The sequence below is a fragment of the Propithecus coquereli genome, unplaced genomic scaffold (genome assembly GCF_000956105.1).
Source record: "Propithecus coquereli isolate 6110/MARCELLA unplaced genomic scaffold, Pcoq_1.0 Scaffold381, whole genome shotgun sequence".
Taxonomy (NCBI): Eukaryota; Metazoa; Chordata; class Mammalia; order Primates; family Indriidae; genus Propithecus; species Propithecus coquereli.
The window spans coordinates 1,426,554-1,440,519 of record NW_012149519.1 but is presented as its reverse complement, the minus strand read 5'-3'; the positions used below and the strand labels follow the sequence as shown (position 1 = coordinate 1,440,519).

General features: G+C 38.7%; 1 protein-coding gene across 1 annotated transcript in view; it reads left to right on the top strand.

Annotated features, from left to right (window-relative positions):
• GUCY2C (guanylate cyclase 2C) overlaps window positions 1–13,966 on the top strand; it is a 126,612-nt gene that overhangs the window by 32,471 nt on the left and 80,175 nt on the right. The window contains exons 11-15 of the mRNA XM_012652161.1: window positions 1,683–1,764; window positions 4,614–4,719; window positions 8,157–8,219; window positions 8,785–8,856; window positions 9,288–9,392. Coding sequence (XP_012507615.1) covers window positions 1,683–1,764; window positions 4,614–4,719; window positions 8,157–8,219; window positions 8,785–8,856; window positions 9,288–9,392 — 428 coding nt within the window. The remainder of the gene's footprint in view (window positions 1–1,682; window positions 1,765–4,613; window positions 4,720–8,156; window positions 8,220–8,784; window positions 8,857–9,287; window positions 9,393–13,966) is intronic.

Genomic DNA, 13,966 nt, shown 5'->3' with positions numbered 1-13,966 from the left:
CACCGACATTAGCTATATTTTTAGCAAGGAAAAACTCATGCAAATAATTTTAAAATCCAATAGTAGAGATGTTCATGATGAAAAGTGAATGTGCCTGGTCCCACCTCAGAGCATCCCTGGTCCCTCAGTACCTTCTGCTTTTAGCTCTTTGCATATCTCTAAGTCATATGCTGCTGTTTTTTCATTTATAAACTTTAGATGTTATCTATTTATTTTTTTACATGATAAATGAAGATTTAGTTCATCTCACTGGCCTTCTTTCTTTCTCACTTCTTCCCAATATAGTTGTATCTTTTTTGTCAGTACATTTATTGGATTCCTTTTTCACTGTAACTAATATGCATGAGCTTTTACCGTTGGTCTGTCAACTGTATGTAAAATGTCTTGCTCCCCCACTTTGTAAGATGAAGATGTTGGCTCCGCAATTCTTTCTTCTATTTCCTTTCCATCTCCTAAATTTTCCTGTATTTTTCTTTAATTCGTCAGAGTTGATAATACTTATTTGGTAATCACAATAAAGACCTTTGTGCTTTACCTTTAAGTTGATTCCATAAGTTGAAAACTAGCAAACATTATTATTATTATAGTGGTATAAATATTGTTTATACAAAGCTAAATAGTGTACTGTGATAGCGTTTCTTTCTATATAGCTCCAATGTCTCCCTTTTGTGCTGCACAAAGGAAAATGGATTCTCTCTTCTTTCCAAGCCCAGTTCTCAAAATCAGACCACATGTTACTTTGTTTCATTTTTGGACTATGTAATCCTTGAACACTGTTTGCTAGAGTTTCTGATTGGGTCTTTGTTTTCCTTGCTGTAAGAAGAAACACATCTTCTTCCCCTACTGCTGTTATTACTATTTCCAAGCTTCTTACACATTCTGTCTATTGCTTGGAATCCATTCCATTTTTTCTTCTTGAACCTACTAATTTCCTTTTCTGATAGGGATTCATTGTGGCGTGTATGAACCATGACTTTCTTGTGCGATTTTATCATTGTGGGTGTCCTTCTCAACCCAAGCATATTCCTTTTCATACTGAGTCTTTGTGTCAGTGCTTTCCTGGGTTGGATCCACATTTTCCTGGATTTCACTTACTCTTCTGAGAGTCCTAATTTACTAGACCTACACAACTCCACCCACACGCTCATGTTCTAAAATAAATAAGATCACATTCTTTATTGACTTCCCTGTACAACCTAGGAGAACTTGGAAACAACCAGCATGCAACACTACCATTTAATAGTATACACCGACTGACTTTTCTGCTGATGTGTGCTCTGTATTTAAAAATAGTTGTCTCTTTCTTCTTCTGTGAAACCTCCTTAGGTATATTGATTTCAAGGACACCAGGTAGACTTCTACCACCAAAATTATTTGTATGCTTTTATGTTCTTGTAACATTTGCTGATTCCTGTTAGAAAGAAAAGAGATGTACAGGCTACAAGGATAGCTGACAATGAAAACTACTTTCCTTGGGCACATGCCAGACAGTTTTCTTCATACATTGGGGACACAGGACCTATATTACCAATGAAGAGATTAATAAAAGACAAACATTTTTTAAAGGGCTCTCTCTCTTTCCCGTCCCCAAATTACATTATACAGCTAGAATCTTGGAAACGCTTTTGCTCTCTTGTCAAAGATCCTTACTAATGCATTGTGCACTGTCTTGTCCTCCCCAGGCCCTCAGATCCTGCTGATTGCAGTCTTCACTCTCGCGGGGACTGTGGTACTGCTCCTGCTCATTGCCCTCCTGGTGCTCAGGTACCCCTCTCCTGCCCATACTCATCATCCAGAGAGGGAGAGGGCCTGAGGGGAGAGGTCTATTGTCTGTTGATGATAATGTATGTGCACAAAGAGGTCTCTAGACTGATCTAAGATAATGAAGGCTTCTGCATCAAAGACTATATCAATGGCAGAATATTATTGAGAGAAAAGATTAGGGCTTTGGAGTCAGAGGCACCTGAACTCAAATCCCAGTTCTGTGATTTACTAGTTCTGGGGTCTTAAGCATGTAACTTAGCAACCTAAACAGGTTACTTAGCTTCAATTTCTTCATCTCAGCTGGGGATTAGAAATGGGGCATATGTAAAGACTACCATATAATAAGCATTAGATCAATGAAAATAGTTATTTTTACTGTTGTATTGGTATATTGTGGGAGATTTCAAAATTGTTATATTACAAGATATTTTGATTAGAAGAGGTTTTAGAAGTAATCTGTTCCAAGTCCCCTATGTTAGCATGGGGGAAAAAGAATCTAGAAAGCCAAATGGCTTGTCTAGAATCATATCGCCAGGTAGTGGGTGGGGCCAGAACTAGAACTCAGGACTCTGATCATCAGTTCCGTGATTTTTCTACTCGACTCAGGCATATCAAGTGCCTAGCCAGAGGCATGGTGTGTACTAAGAAATATGTGTTGAATGTATAAGTGAGTGAGTATATACCACACCACTTCCTAATTTGTATATGTTAAACACAGAACTTTCTATACCCAACATATCAGGATCAACTGCATTTCCTTACTAAACCAGACAACAATTTTCTCTGTGCACACTTTGGTCTTGTGCCACTGTATTTTCTCATAATTTGAGTGCCCAGCCATCCACATGCCAGGTGACATATCTCCAGGAAAGGAAGTAGACGATTTTCTTCAATTTGACAGCAGAGCTTGACTCCTGTAACTGTGTTGCTCAGAAATATAGACAATGATCTACGGTGTGTGGCAACCATTTAGTTGAGAGTGAGAAGAACCCAAAATTTCCCTCAGAAACCAAGTCCAAATGGGGATCAGCTTAAGATAGGGGTAAAGTACAAGATGAAAGATGGTAATGGGGATTTCCCATTGTCTCTGAGCATGGGTGGCAGAGATAAGGCTTCCTAATGGCCAGAGCAATGATGTGTCCATGAGACCTGGAAGACAGATGCTACTCATGTAGTTTTCCATTATACAGCCTACCCCAAAAAAACGTTAATAGCAATTTATGGAATCCCCTTATTCAGTATGAATGACAATTGGCCCTTCTGAGTCCCAAGAATTTCCTGGAGTAAAGAAATGAGAGGCTGGGAGCCTTCAAGGTCTTGATATTCATCCTACTTGCCTCCAGGTCTTAGGGCCATAATAATTGGTCAATAATATGCTACTCTATGTGCGTTTAATAGAAGAATACTCAACAGTAGATGGAAACATAGGAATAGAATAATCATTTCTGCTTAGGGGACATTAAGAAAGGCATTATGAATGACCTTGAGAAGGTGAGTGGGAGTTTATCAAATGGCCAAAAAGCAAAAGGCAAACTCAGGGACAAACAGGTCAATGGAAAAGAATATCGACTCCAGAATCAGACACAAGCAAGTATGGGAACCTGGAATCTTCCAGAGATGAGATTGTAAGTCAGTAAATGATGTTGGAACAGTAGGTTTTCCACATGTAAAAAATAAATTAAAACCCTACTTGAAACAATACACAAAGACACAGTCCATTCTACATGGAGTTTTAAATGGTAAAGACCAAAATATGAAAATCAAACTTCAAAACTTATAAGAAATTAATAGAAAATGACTTTATGGTCTCAGATTAGAGAAGTACTTCTCAGTCAAGATGAAAAAGAAAAGTCATAGAAGGAAAAATATATAAATATGGCCATAATAAACCAAAATTTTCCATATAACAAAGTTGAAAGAAGCAATAAACTAGAAGAAGGTATTTGCAACACTAAAGGACAAAGGATTTGTTTTTCAGCATGTATAAAGAACTCATGTAAGTTAGTAAAGATAAGAAAAAAATTATGCAATAGGAAAAATTATGAATAGATAATTCTATGATTCCATATATTCTATAAAATAGCTAGAAAATGTTTGAAAAGATAATTTCTCTGGTAATCAAGAAAATGCAAAATAAAGGGACAATGAAATTCCATTGCACATACATCATAAAGGTGAAGTTTAACAATAACAAATGTTTCCAAGCACATAGAAAACTTGAATTCTCAAGATGGGAAGGTAACTTGATACTACCACTTTGAGAAGCAATTTGGCATATCTGTAAAATTGAAAGTGTATGTCCCCTATAATCCAAGGATTCTGCTTCATCTATACTATCTGAATGAAACAAGTATGAAATTTTGTATCTTGGGATACATGTTATTACATTTTCTCTATACTTTTTCTTTTTTAAAAGACATTTTCCAAGGCACAGATGCATAAGAGGATCTGGCTAATTTAGGGTTCTGGTGTATTCTCTGGTGTTTCAAAAACTAACATTTTTGCCTCTCAAGGTTATCAGTTTTAAATTTTTTTCCTCTGTTTTTTCCTTCACTATTTCCACATCATCAGTTCAGATCCTTTGTTATAGTGAAGGACTACTTTAGTGAAGTGCCTGGGAAAGTGAAGTGAAATGAAAAGAAAATATAATGCCCATCAGGAGTCCTTGCAGGTCCACTCATGGCCAGCACTTGACAGTTTGGAGAACATGGAGTTACATCATTGGGCTACCTTCCCTCGCAACACATCTACCTGAGAATACCAGGGTTCTAAATTTCTCCTGGTGTTTGGAAGCTGAATGGTATGGATCCTAATAAAAACCTATTAACTGGTTCTATTTTTTTCCACAGAAAATATAAAAAAGGTCATCAACTTCGTCAGAAAAAATGGTCCCACATTCCTCCTGAAAATATCTTTCCTCTGGAGACCAATGAGACCAATCATGTTAGCCTGAAGGTAAAGCCTACCTTACCTGTTGAAAGGTAGTGGTGCAATTTGCCAGGTATTTGACAAGGCTTTGATAGTATGGTAGGAAATGCGCCAAACAGGGATAGTTTGCTCTCGAATCCAAGACATAGATATTTTCCAATTTTCAGTTTCCTACCTTTCCCTTGTTTCTTCCTTGCCCCAAATGTCAGCTAGTTGACCCACTGAACACTTCAGTGGAGGCTGAGATGTAGTCTGTTCTAATTCCTTGCATCTGACCCAGAAGAGAAATGCACATATTGGGAATTTGTCATGGAAGGGATACAGGAATGGGTAGAGCATTTGCGTTCTCCTATACCTTGGATACTCATCTACCCATATTAAGAAACTAGGACTGCCTTATTCATTGCTGAGGAAAGAAGCTGCCACTGATATTTGCCCACATTCTCCCTCAGCCAGGAAATACCAGCAGCAGCCAGTAATAACAACTTACTCCCATTTACTACAGTCAATGCTAGGCCTATGTTGTCTCATCTACTCCTCACAAGAAACTCATGAGTTAAGCTTTATCGTCATAATTTTGCTGATGAGGAAACTTAAGAACAAAGAATTAAGAAACAGTGCAGTGTCACGTATAACTAGTGAGCAAGATTACCTCAGGTAATAACAGCTAACGCTTCCTGAGCACGTATTATGTGCCACATGCATTAACTCAGTTCATCTTCCCCTGAGCCCTGTGAGGTAACAGAGCTGGATTCCAGGAATATAGCTACAATTTGAACCCAGTCTGTCTAACTAAGATCCTAACACCTACCATACATCACCTAATTATGAGAGTTTTTATACCAAAGCATACTAAGAAGATATGAAAACCCAGGACCTCCACAGAAGGGAATTCGTGGACTCCCTCAGAGGAGGGCAAAACCAGTAGGGTGGTGTGATTTGAGATGCCTCCTTGCCTAAAATCAGCAGGAATAAAATTGTAGCCAGGGTAGGTTTGTCTTTGGTGCTTTGCTACCGGCTCTTGACACTCCTCCCCAAGTCCTGCATGCTGCCCTTTAATGACTCAGAGCCCCCCACAGCTACACATGGACTAAGACTTCCTTTCCTTCAGAAATGCTACATGCTCCAAAGTAGCCCTCCTACTACATTCTGAACCTCATGCACAAAACTTTTATTCACAAAGACCAATCTATCACACATAAGTGTCAGGATAAAATCAGTCTCGCCGTAATTCATGGTAAGGTGTAAATGATCACAAGACTATTGGATTAATAGGGACAGAATCTGTTGACCTAAATGACTAATGGGAAGTACCTAGTATTGAAAGAAAAGATTTAGACAGATTAAGCAAAATTTATTTGAGCAAAAAGTGATTCACAAACTGGGCAGCATTCAAAACTGAAAGAGATTCAGAACTCTCCACTCTACAGCATGGGCAATAAGCTTTTATAGGTTGTACAAAGAAGTAAAATACACAAATAACTTTGTTGGTTATAGCCAGGCATTTGCCTTATTTGGGTATGGTCTGATCAGTTGGCTGCCTTTGATTGGCTGAAATCCAGCTATCTGTTACAAAAATATATTCCTAAATTAGGTTTGAGTTTGTTTATGTAAGAAGTTTGATAGCTGTTATATAAGAACTCAAAATACAGAGAAACCCTCATGCCAATGGGCTCCTGCTCATTTAATTTAATACCAGGAAGAGGAGAGACCTTCAGGAGTGAGTGCCCCTGTGTCTCTGTAGGACACCTGGCTCTACTCCTCAGACACTTCTCCACTCCTCAAAATCTCATATTTCGTATTTGTTCTTTTGAATTAAGCCTAAAACACTTGTGTCTCTCTGTTTTCTTAAAATGTAAATATTCCCAGAAGTATAACCCATCTATCCTTTGTCAGGTTCTGTATAGAATTTTTACAAGTACATAATTTTTATTAGTTAATTTCTCAGATTAGCCACTCACTTGGCTAAGGAATAGATCTTTAGTACAGTAAACTCAAAGGAGGGAAGTCAGAAATGATTCAGAGCATGGGTACCATTGTTACTCTGAGGTTCAGACAGGCTGGGGAGCAGGCAGACCAGGAACCAGTTGTCCAGAGGGGCCATCAGGTGCCACAAGTCAGATAGAACATGGAGAAAACCCAAGGTCAGCCAAGATCATAAAGAGTGGAAAATACCATACAGCCAGACAGGTAGTCGTTCAAGTTCTGAATATTCACTGAAGGCAAATAAGGAAGAAAGACTAAGGCATGAGATGAAAAAGAGTTAAACATCCCAGAACTAGAACAGACAGGGTCAGAAAAACAGACCAAGGAATCCAGACAGAAAGATAAGTCAGGAGAGTCCAAGGGACGGAGTAATAAACAGAAAAAATTATAAAAGATGATGATAAGTCATTTGAGGAGAAAAAAGAGAAGTCCTTTAGCTTGCAAGAAAATTTCACAAACTTTGTCTCTTTGGATCCCTAAATATCCCTGTGAGTTAGAATTGCCCAGGAAGGAACTGAGGTTTGAATAGTTTAAATCACCTCATCGAGTTCTGAAACGGTAAAAAGAACACCAGATAAGCAGACAAGCCTAGGTCCTGCCTGCCCCTCTCTTCTTATATGATATTTAATGCCATTTAACCCTTCTATACCTCATTTGTTAAATGATAAGGCAACGTGATGATAACTGACGCTCATTAATCTGCACTGTGCCAGGCATCATCCTAGGAACTTGATATAATTATGTCACTCACATTTCAAAACAGCCTGGTAAGGTAAATTTTAACACAGATAATAGTAAATCCCAGGTTTTTATGAGAATCAAATTGAAAGATGCAAAAGTTTCCAACCTTTTCTCTGTTTCTAGACCAGAGAAGTCATTAACTGGCAAGTCGAGAGACTTACCTAGCCTGCAGCAGTGTGCGCATGTGAAATTTTGTTCAATATTTCACTTTTTAAGTTCATTGCCAGCATATCCATATTACCAGCCTCTTTCGACAAATCAGGTGAACTGGCAACTGTGGGCTGAACCCAGAGCTGATGAGACTGCTCCCCTTGGACACAGCTGGTTTCCTCATTTGCACTGCTATGGGTGCCTTTAGACAGGAGTTTGCAACTCAAATGCACAGCACCCTTCCCTAAGAGCATCTGTCTGTAGCCACAGACAACAATTCGCAATAAAAAGAGGATGGGAGAGAAGGGAGCAAAGAAAATCCCTGGCTGAAGTAAGGCTGCAAGAGGAAGGAAGGGAACCCAGAGTCAAACATGGCGGTGGTAGATACCTGGGAAGACGATGTTGGAGTGAGAACGCAAGTAGGGAGAGGGAAAGAAAAGACAATCAGGACGGTTTTTCTTGGAGCCTGCCCCGCAAGCTGTTGAGCAAACAGCAGATCCGGCCCACCTGGAAGAGTCTCTCAGCCTTTGGTAGTAGATGGGAGAAGAAATGAAGCTTATGCAATAATTAGCCTTTTCTTGTACCAGATCGACGATGACAAGAGACGAGATACAATCCAGAGGCTACGACAGTGCAAATACGACAAAAAGGTGACCTCTCCCACTTCTCTGAACTTTCAGCTGGGGTATGTTCTGGGCCTTCTGAGCCCTGGCTGTCCCAGTCCCTGATGTCAACATCCTGACGGTGGGGGTGCCCAGGTTGCTCCGAGGGGCGGTTCTTGGATCTTCACAGGGATGTGCAGGGCTATGCTTCAAGGGTTGCAAAACTCACAATCCTGGGGAAATTGAAGGACAAATCAAATTTGGGGGAGGATTGGCGTGCAGGAAGGAAAAGGAAATATAAAAGAGATTCAGCACAGTCAGGGCAACCCTGCTATTATATTTTGACTCATTGCTAAGAAATATGACAATCTCATATGGGGGGTTTGCATCCTTCCTTCCTTTCTTCCATTTCCTTTGGTCTTTCTTGAAGAAGCATTCCAAACTGAGCCTACCATATCCCAGGTACTAGGCACTAGGTATACAAACATCAGTCAAATACTGCCACTGCTTTCAGGAGCGTACAGTCTTATGGGACATGCAAGCAAATTATTATAATATACACATAAGAAATTACACTACAAAAGTATTTTCTTCATTCAATTGATCTTTGCAGCGAGTGATTCTCAAAGACTTCAAGCACAATGATGGCAACTTCACGGAGAAACAGAAGATAGAATTGAACAAGGTATGTATCCTTTCCTTCAAACCCTTGAGAAATAACTTTACTTCATTTTTCCTAAACACGGAGGCCCAGCAGAGTAAGCTGCCTCTGTGGATGCTGACAGAGAAGCCCTCAGGCTAAGAAATGGACGACTGTGCTTCTTGTTGAAAATTCTTCCAGGAGATATTGAAGAGTGAGGTTTGATTGTGTAAAGCACTTTGGAAATCTACTAGTGTTTCCTACAACATGGCCCTGGTAGTATCTAAAAAGGTTTAAAGCTTGTATTCAAGTCCCCTTGCTAACAAAGGAAAGACTGGTGGGTAAGATGGAATGTTTAGTAAGAACTGGGTACTGACACTCAATTTATTAAGGCAAAACACATTTTATTGGTATATTAATTTTTACTCTGATATCCCATTCTGGCTGATTTGCTTTGTAAACACATATTCTCCTAGTTGCTTCAGATTGACTATTACAACCTGACCAAGTTCTACGGCACAGTGAAGCTTGACACCATGATCTTTGGGGTGATCGAATACTGCGAGAGAGGATCCCTCCGGGTAAGAGACCATGATCGTTTCCAATTTCCTACGCAATCATATTAAAAAATATTCAGCATGCCTTTTAAAATATTCACCCAATGAAATAATATTAGAGAATTATAAGGAAAAGTTGGTGGGCCCACATGCTTTCCAAACTAGATCACTCAGATTTTATCACTCGGTTCTATTATATCTTTACAAACAAACCAACAAATATTCAGAAAAGAATAGCAGATTTGAGAGGAAAAGAAACAGAGAACGGAAGTGGAAAAGTAAGTAGTTACTTCCAAATACACTGTATTTTACTTGAATACTTGCTTTTGTAATAAAAGAGAAATGAATGGTGCTGTTATGAAAGCACCAAATAAGCATTGGAAGAATTGTTCATAAGTCCTGGTTCTGCTACTGTCTAAACTCCTAACCTGCTCTCTCCCGTGAGGGACCAAGGAGAACCCAGGAGTTGCCAGATAAGGTCAGATATCCTGGCTGAGCAAGTCCAAAGTAGGCAGAGGAATTAAGACAGGACTGAGTCAAGTTCATGAGAAGAACCAAGCATTAAGCTAAGAATATCAAATCATCTCATCATTCAGATGGGCAAATGTAGTTCATATACAAAAATCACAAAGTCAGGTATCAAGTAGAAAGAGGACTGGACTGGGAAAAGAGCAAGAACAGGAAAGAATCCAGGATGATGGCTTCAAATAGCATTGAAACATTTGCCCCTCACCCTGAGCATGTGCTGTGAGGGCTTTCAGCCTTTTAGGTACCTTTGCGTAGGGTGACCATATGATTTATCATAATACTTTAAGAGAGAAGGGTATACTAAAGTAGTTCTGTTGAAACAGTAAACATAAACTGTAACTGGCCCAAGCAAATCAGGATATGTGGTGACCCAGCCTTTGGACTACATTCAGAGCCAGTACTCTTAGTAACCTCATGTCCTCCCCCCATAGCAGAGCTGGAATCCTAAGACCAGTGTCAGCAGAAGCTCTGGCAGCTTCAAAGATGTCCAAATATTCATATTCAAAAATATTTAAAAATAATAATTTGTTGAAACTAATGATTTGAAAATATTTAATTTTTCAATAAGTTTCAGTTTTAAAAAAAGGCAAGAATAGTGTCTTTCAAAATGTGTGGTAGAAGCTCAAACCTACCCTCAAAGAAAAAATCATAACCCTAAATGCTACTGTCTCTTTCTTAAAAAATAATAAATAATTTAAATATTCAATGTAAAATTTAAAAGAATAACTATGACATAAGGACATTTTTAAATATCAATCATTATAAAACAAATAAAATAGGGTAGAGTTTTAAAATGCACTCATGAGTTTAAAAAAACTTTTAAAACACACGCGCGCACACACACACACACACACACACGCACACCCATGCATTTAGAGATGGGGTCTCACTCTGTCTCCCAGGGTGGAATGCACTGGCATGACCATAGCTCATTTCAGCCTCAAACTCTTGAACACTTGGACTCAGATGAGTCCAAGACTGTCCCCACCTTAGAACGAATTGCAAGTCCCAGGCCTTCTGTACTTCTGACCAACCAGCTATAAATGATGAGTTCCCATGACCCTGTCCTTGGGTTTGATAATCTGCTGGAATGACTCACAGAACTCAGGGAAAACAGTTCACTTACTATTACCAGTTTATTGTAAAAGATACTATAAAGCAGTGGTCCCCACTCTTTTTGGCACCAGGGACCAGTTTTATGGAAGACAATTTTTCCACGGATGTGGGGCGGGGGGTGGAGCTCAGGCGGTGATGTGAGTGATGGGGAGCAGCTGTAAATACAGATGAAGGTTCGCTCACTTGCCTGCTGCTCACCCCTTCCTAACTCTCATGAAGGCAATTTTTCATGGATGGGGCTGAGGGGTGGCAGAGCTCTGTGCCAGGTTCCTAACAGGCTGTGGACCAGTATGGTCCCTGGCCCAGGGGTTGGGGACCGCAGCTATATAGGACACAAATGAATGGCCAAATGAAGAGATAACATAGGGTGAAGTCCAAAGAGTCCCACAGCTAGGAGCTTCTGTCCCTGTGGAGTTCGTGTGTGCCACCCTCCTGGCCCAAGGGTATGTTCATCAACCTGGAAACTCTTCGAATCCTTTTGTTTAGGGTGTTTCATGAAGGTTCTATTATGTAGCCGTGATTAATTAAATCATTGGCCTTTGGTGATTGATTCAATCTCCAGCCCTTTTCCTCTTCCTGGATGTGGAGGAGAAGGGGTGGGACCAAAAGTTCCACTTCTGTAATCATACGGTTGGTTCCTCTGGCAACCAGCCCCCATTCTGAAGCTACACAGAGGCCTACCAACAGCTACCTCATTAGCATAACTCTAGTATGTTTGAAAGGGGCTTATTATGAATAACAAAGCTTTTCTCACCCTTATCACTCATGAAATTACAAGGGTTTTAGGAGCTCTGTGCCAGGAACCAGGGATGAAGACCAAATATATTTCTTATAATATCACAATATCACATCAATAACAATAGAAGAAATTATAATTTCCATATAGAGAATACCAGATTCAGCTTAATTCTGCTAAACTTCAGTGAATAATTCTAATTATCTATATAAATACTATTCTAAAGTTAAACAAAAACATGAACATAGTCCAAATTCATTTAACAAGGTTAGCGTAAGATTGATACTAAATCTGATTAAAGGCTAACTACATTTATGAATAGAGATGGAAAAATATAAATAAAATACTAGAAATGCTAAGCCAGTTGTATACAAAAAGCCTAACACAAACAATTGGATATGGTTAATACTATGAATGGAAAAATATTAATAAAAGGCACCATATCAAAAAGTCATAGGAAAAACATCCCATGATCATTTTAATTAATGATGAAAGTGATTGTTTTAATTGATACTGATAAACATACATTTCTAATTATAATTATTTCAAGTATTTCAAAATTAAAACTATTTTCTACATGAGGGCTGGACCATACTCTGATTCATTTAATTTCAATAAGACAGAAATTTTAGAATACCAATTAACAAAAGCTGGTCAGAGTTTCACGTGGTTTTTTATTCCGTAAAACACAGCAGTCAACAATTAGATTCATGCCCATAGTGTTTTTGACTGTTTTGATGCTCTACCCTTAGGTAGGAAACTTTAAGTATTTGAGTGGTGCTGGACACCCTTATGGCATTGCTACTTATGCTTGGAGCAGATAACAACAAACCACTGCTTAGGAAACCACTGCTTTTATGATCAATCGCAAGGCAAACTTTCAGTCCGTGCCTGGTGTAATCCCTTTAGGCTTCAATCCATGGGCAAATCCCATCAGAACCTACTTTTGTAGGGAAACAAATGAGAAAGTCTTTCCCTAGACAGATTAAAGACAATATGCTTCCCATCTTATAAATATACAACCTTGGCTAATCTTGTTTAGAACAATTGATTGACTCATGCAACAAATATTTATCAAGCATCTATTACATGCCAGACACTGCATTAAATGTTGAAGATATACTAATGCATAAAAATTATCACAGAGTTTACATTTTCAAAGGGAGAAGAGACGATAAACAAATAAAATATAAGATATGCCAGGCACTATGAAGAGAAGGTAGTGGGGCTGATGATGCTATTTAAGATATGACAGGGAAGAGTCTCTGGTAAGGTGACACTGGAGTAAGAAATGAGGCTGTGAAACCACAGCTCAGAGGATTCCAGGTTTAATATTCATAACCTGTTCCCAAGAAGGAAAAAGTGATTAAATCGTGATAAATAAGAGAATTCGCAGACCTCATTGCGGAAATCTTCTTAAGGTCCCTCACAAAAACAACTCTTAGTAAAGACCCAAACAATACTTCTTCAACATGGCAAAGATTATCTATCATAAAATAAAAACTTCCCTCATCCTTATTAAGGCAAGAGTTCCCTATCGCCACCGCCGTACCACTACTGGTTAACGTTCTGAAACTTCTAACCAAAACACTAACGTAAAACAGAAATAAGATACACAGTTATCAGAAAGCGTCAACCTAAATAACAGAGAGATGCTCTCTAATAGAAAAGACATTTATTTGTGAATAGAGCATTGCAATGGGAATAAACATGCCAAAGTAAATTATGTGTGTATTCAAGGAGGTAAACGAAGACAAAAGTTTTTAAAGGAAAAAATGAGGGTATTATTTAACAATAACAATTATAACAATTGTGTAATTGTTTTGTTATGAAAATTAATAATAAGGGTGATGTCAGTCTGAGGTTGGACAGGCAAATGGTGGGCAGATATCCTTGCAAAAGTATTTTTTGTGCAAGATTGCAATGGCCTTTCAGTAAGGCTGTGGTTTTTGTAGAGTCTTTTGTGATAGTTTTTATCAGGCATACAAGCATGAGAACCCTCTTTTAATGACCTTCCTCGGCCCCATTTTTCAGTGTTTTAACATTAGTTGACTCCCGTTTGATTTTGGCAACTTTCACAAAAGAATAAATCTTTTTTCTATTTGCAGATAATATCGCAGATGATATTGCAGATGATTTTTTTCTTTGCATAGAAAATGCAAAAGACTCAAATAGAAAAATTCTAGGAATTTTGTATGATCAGATATAAGTACATAGA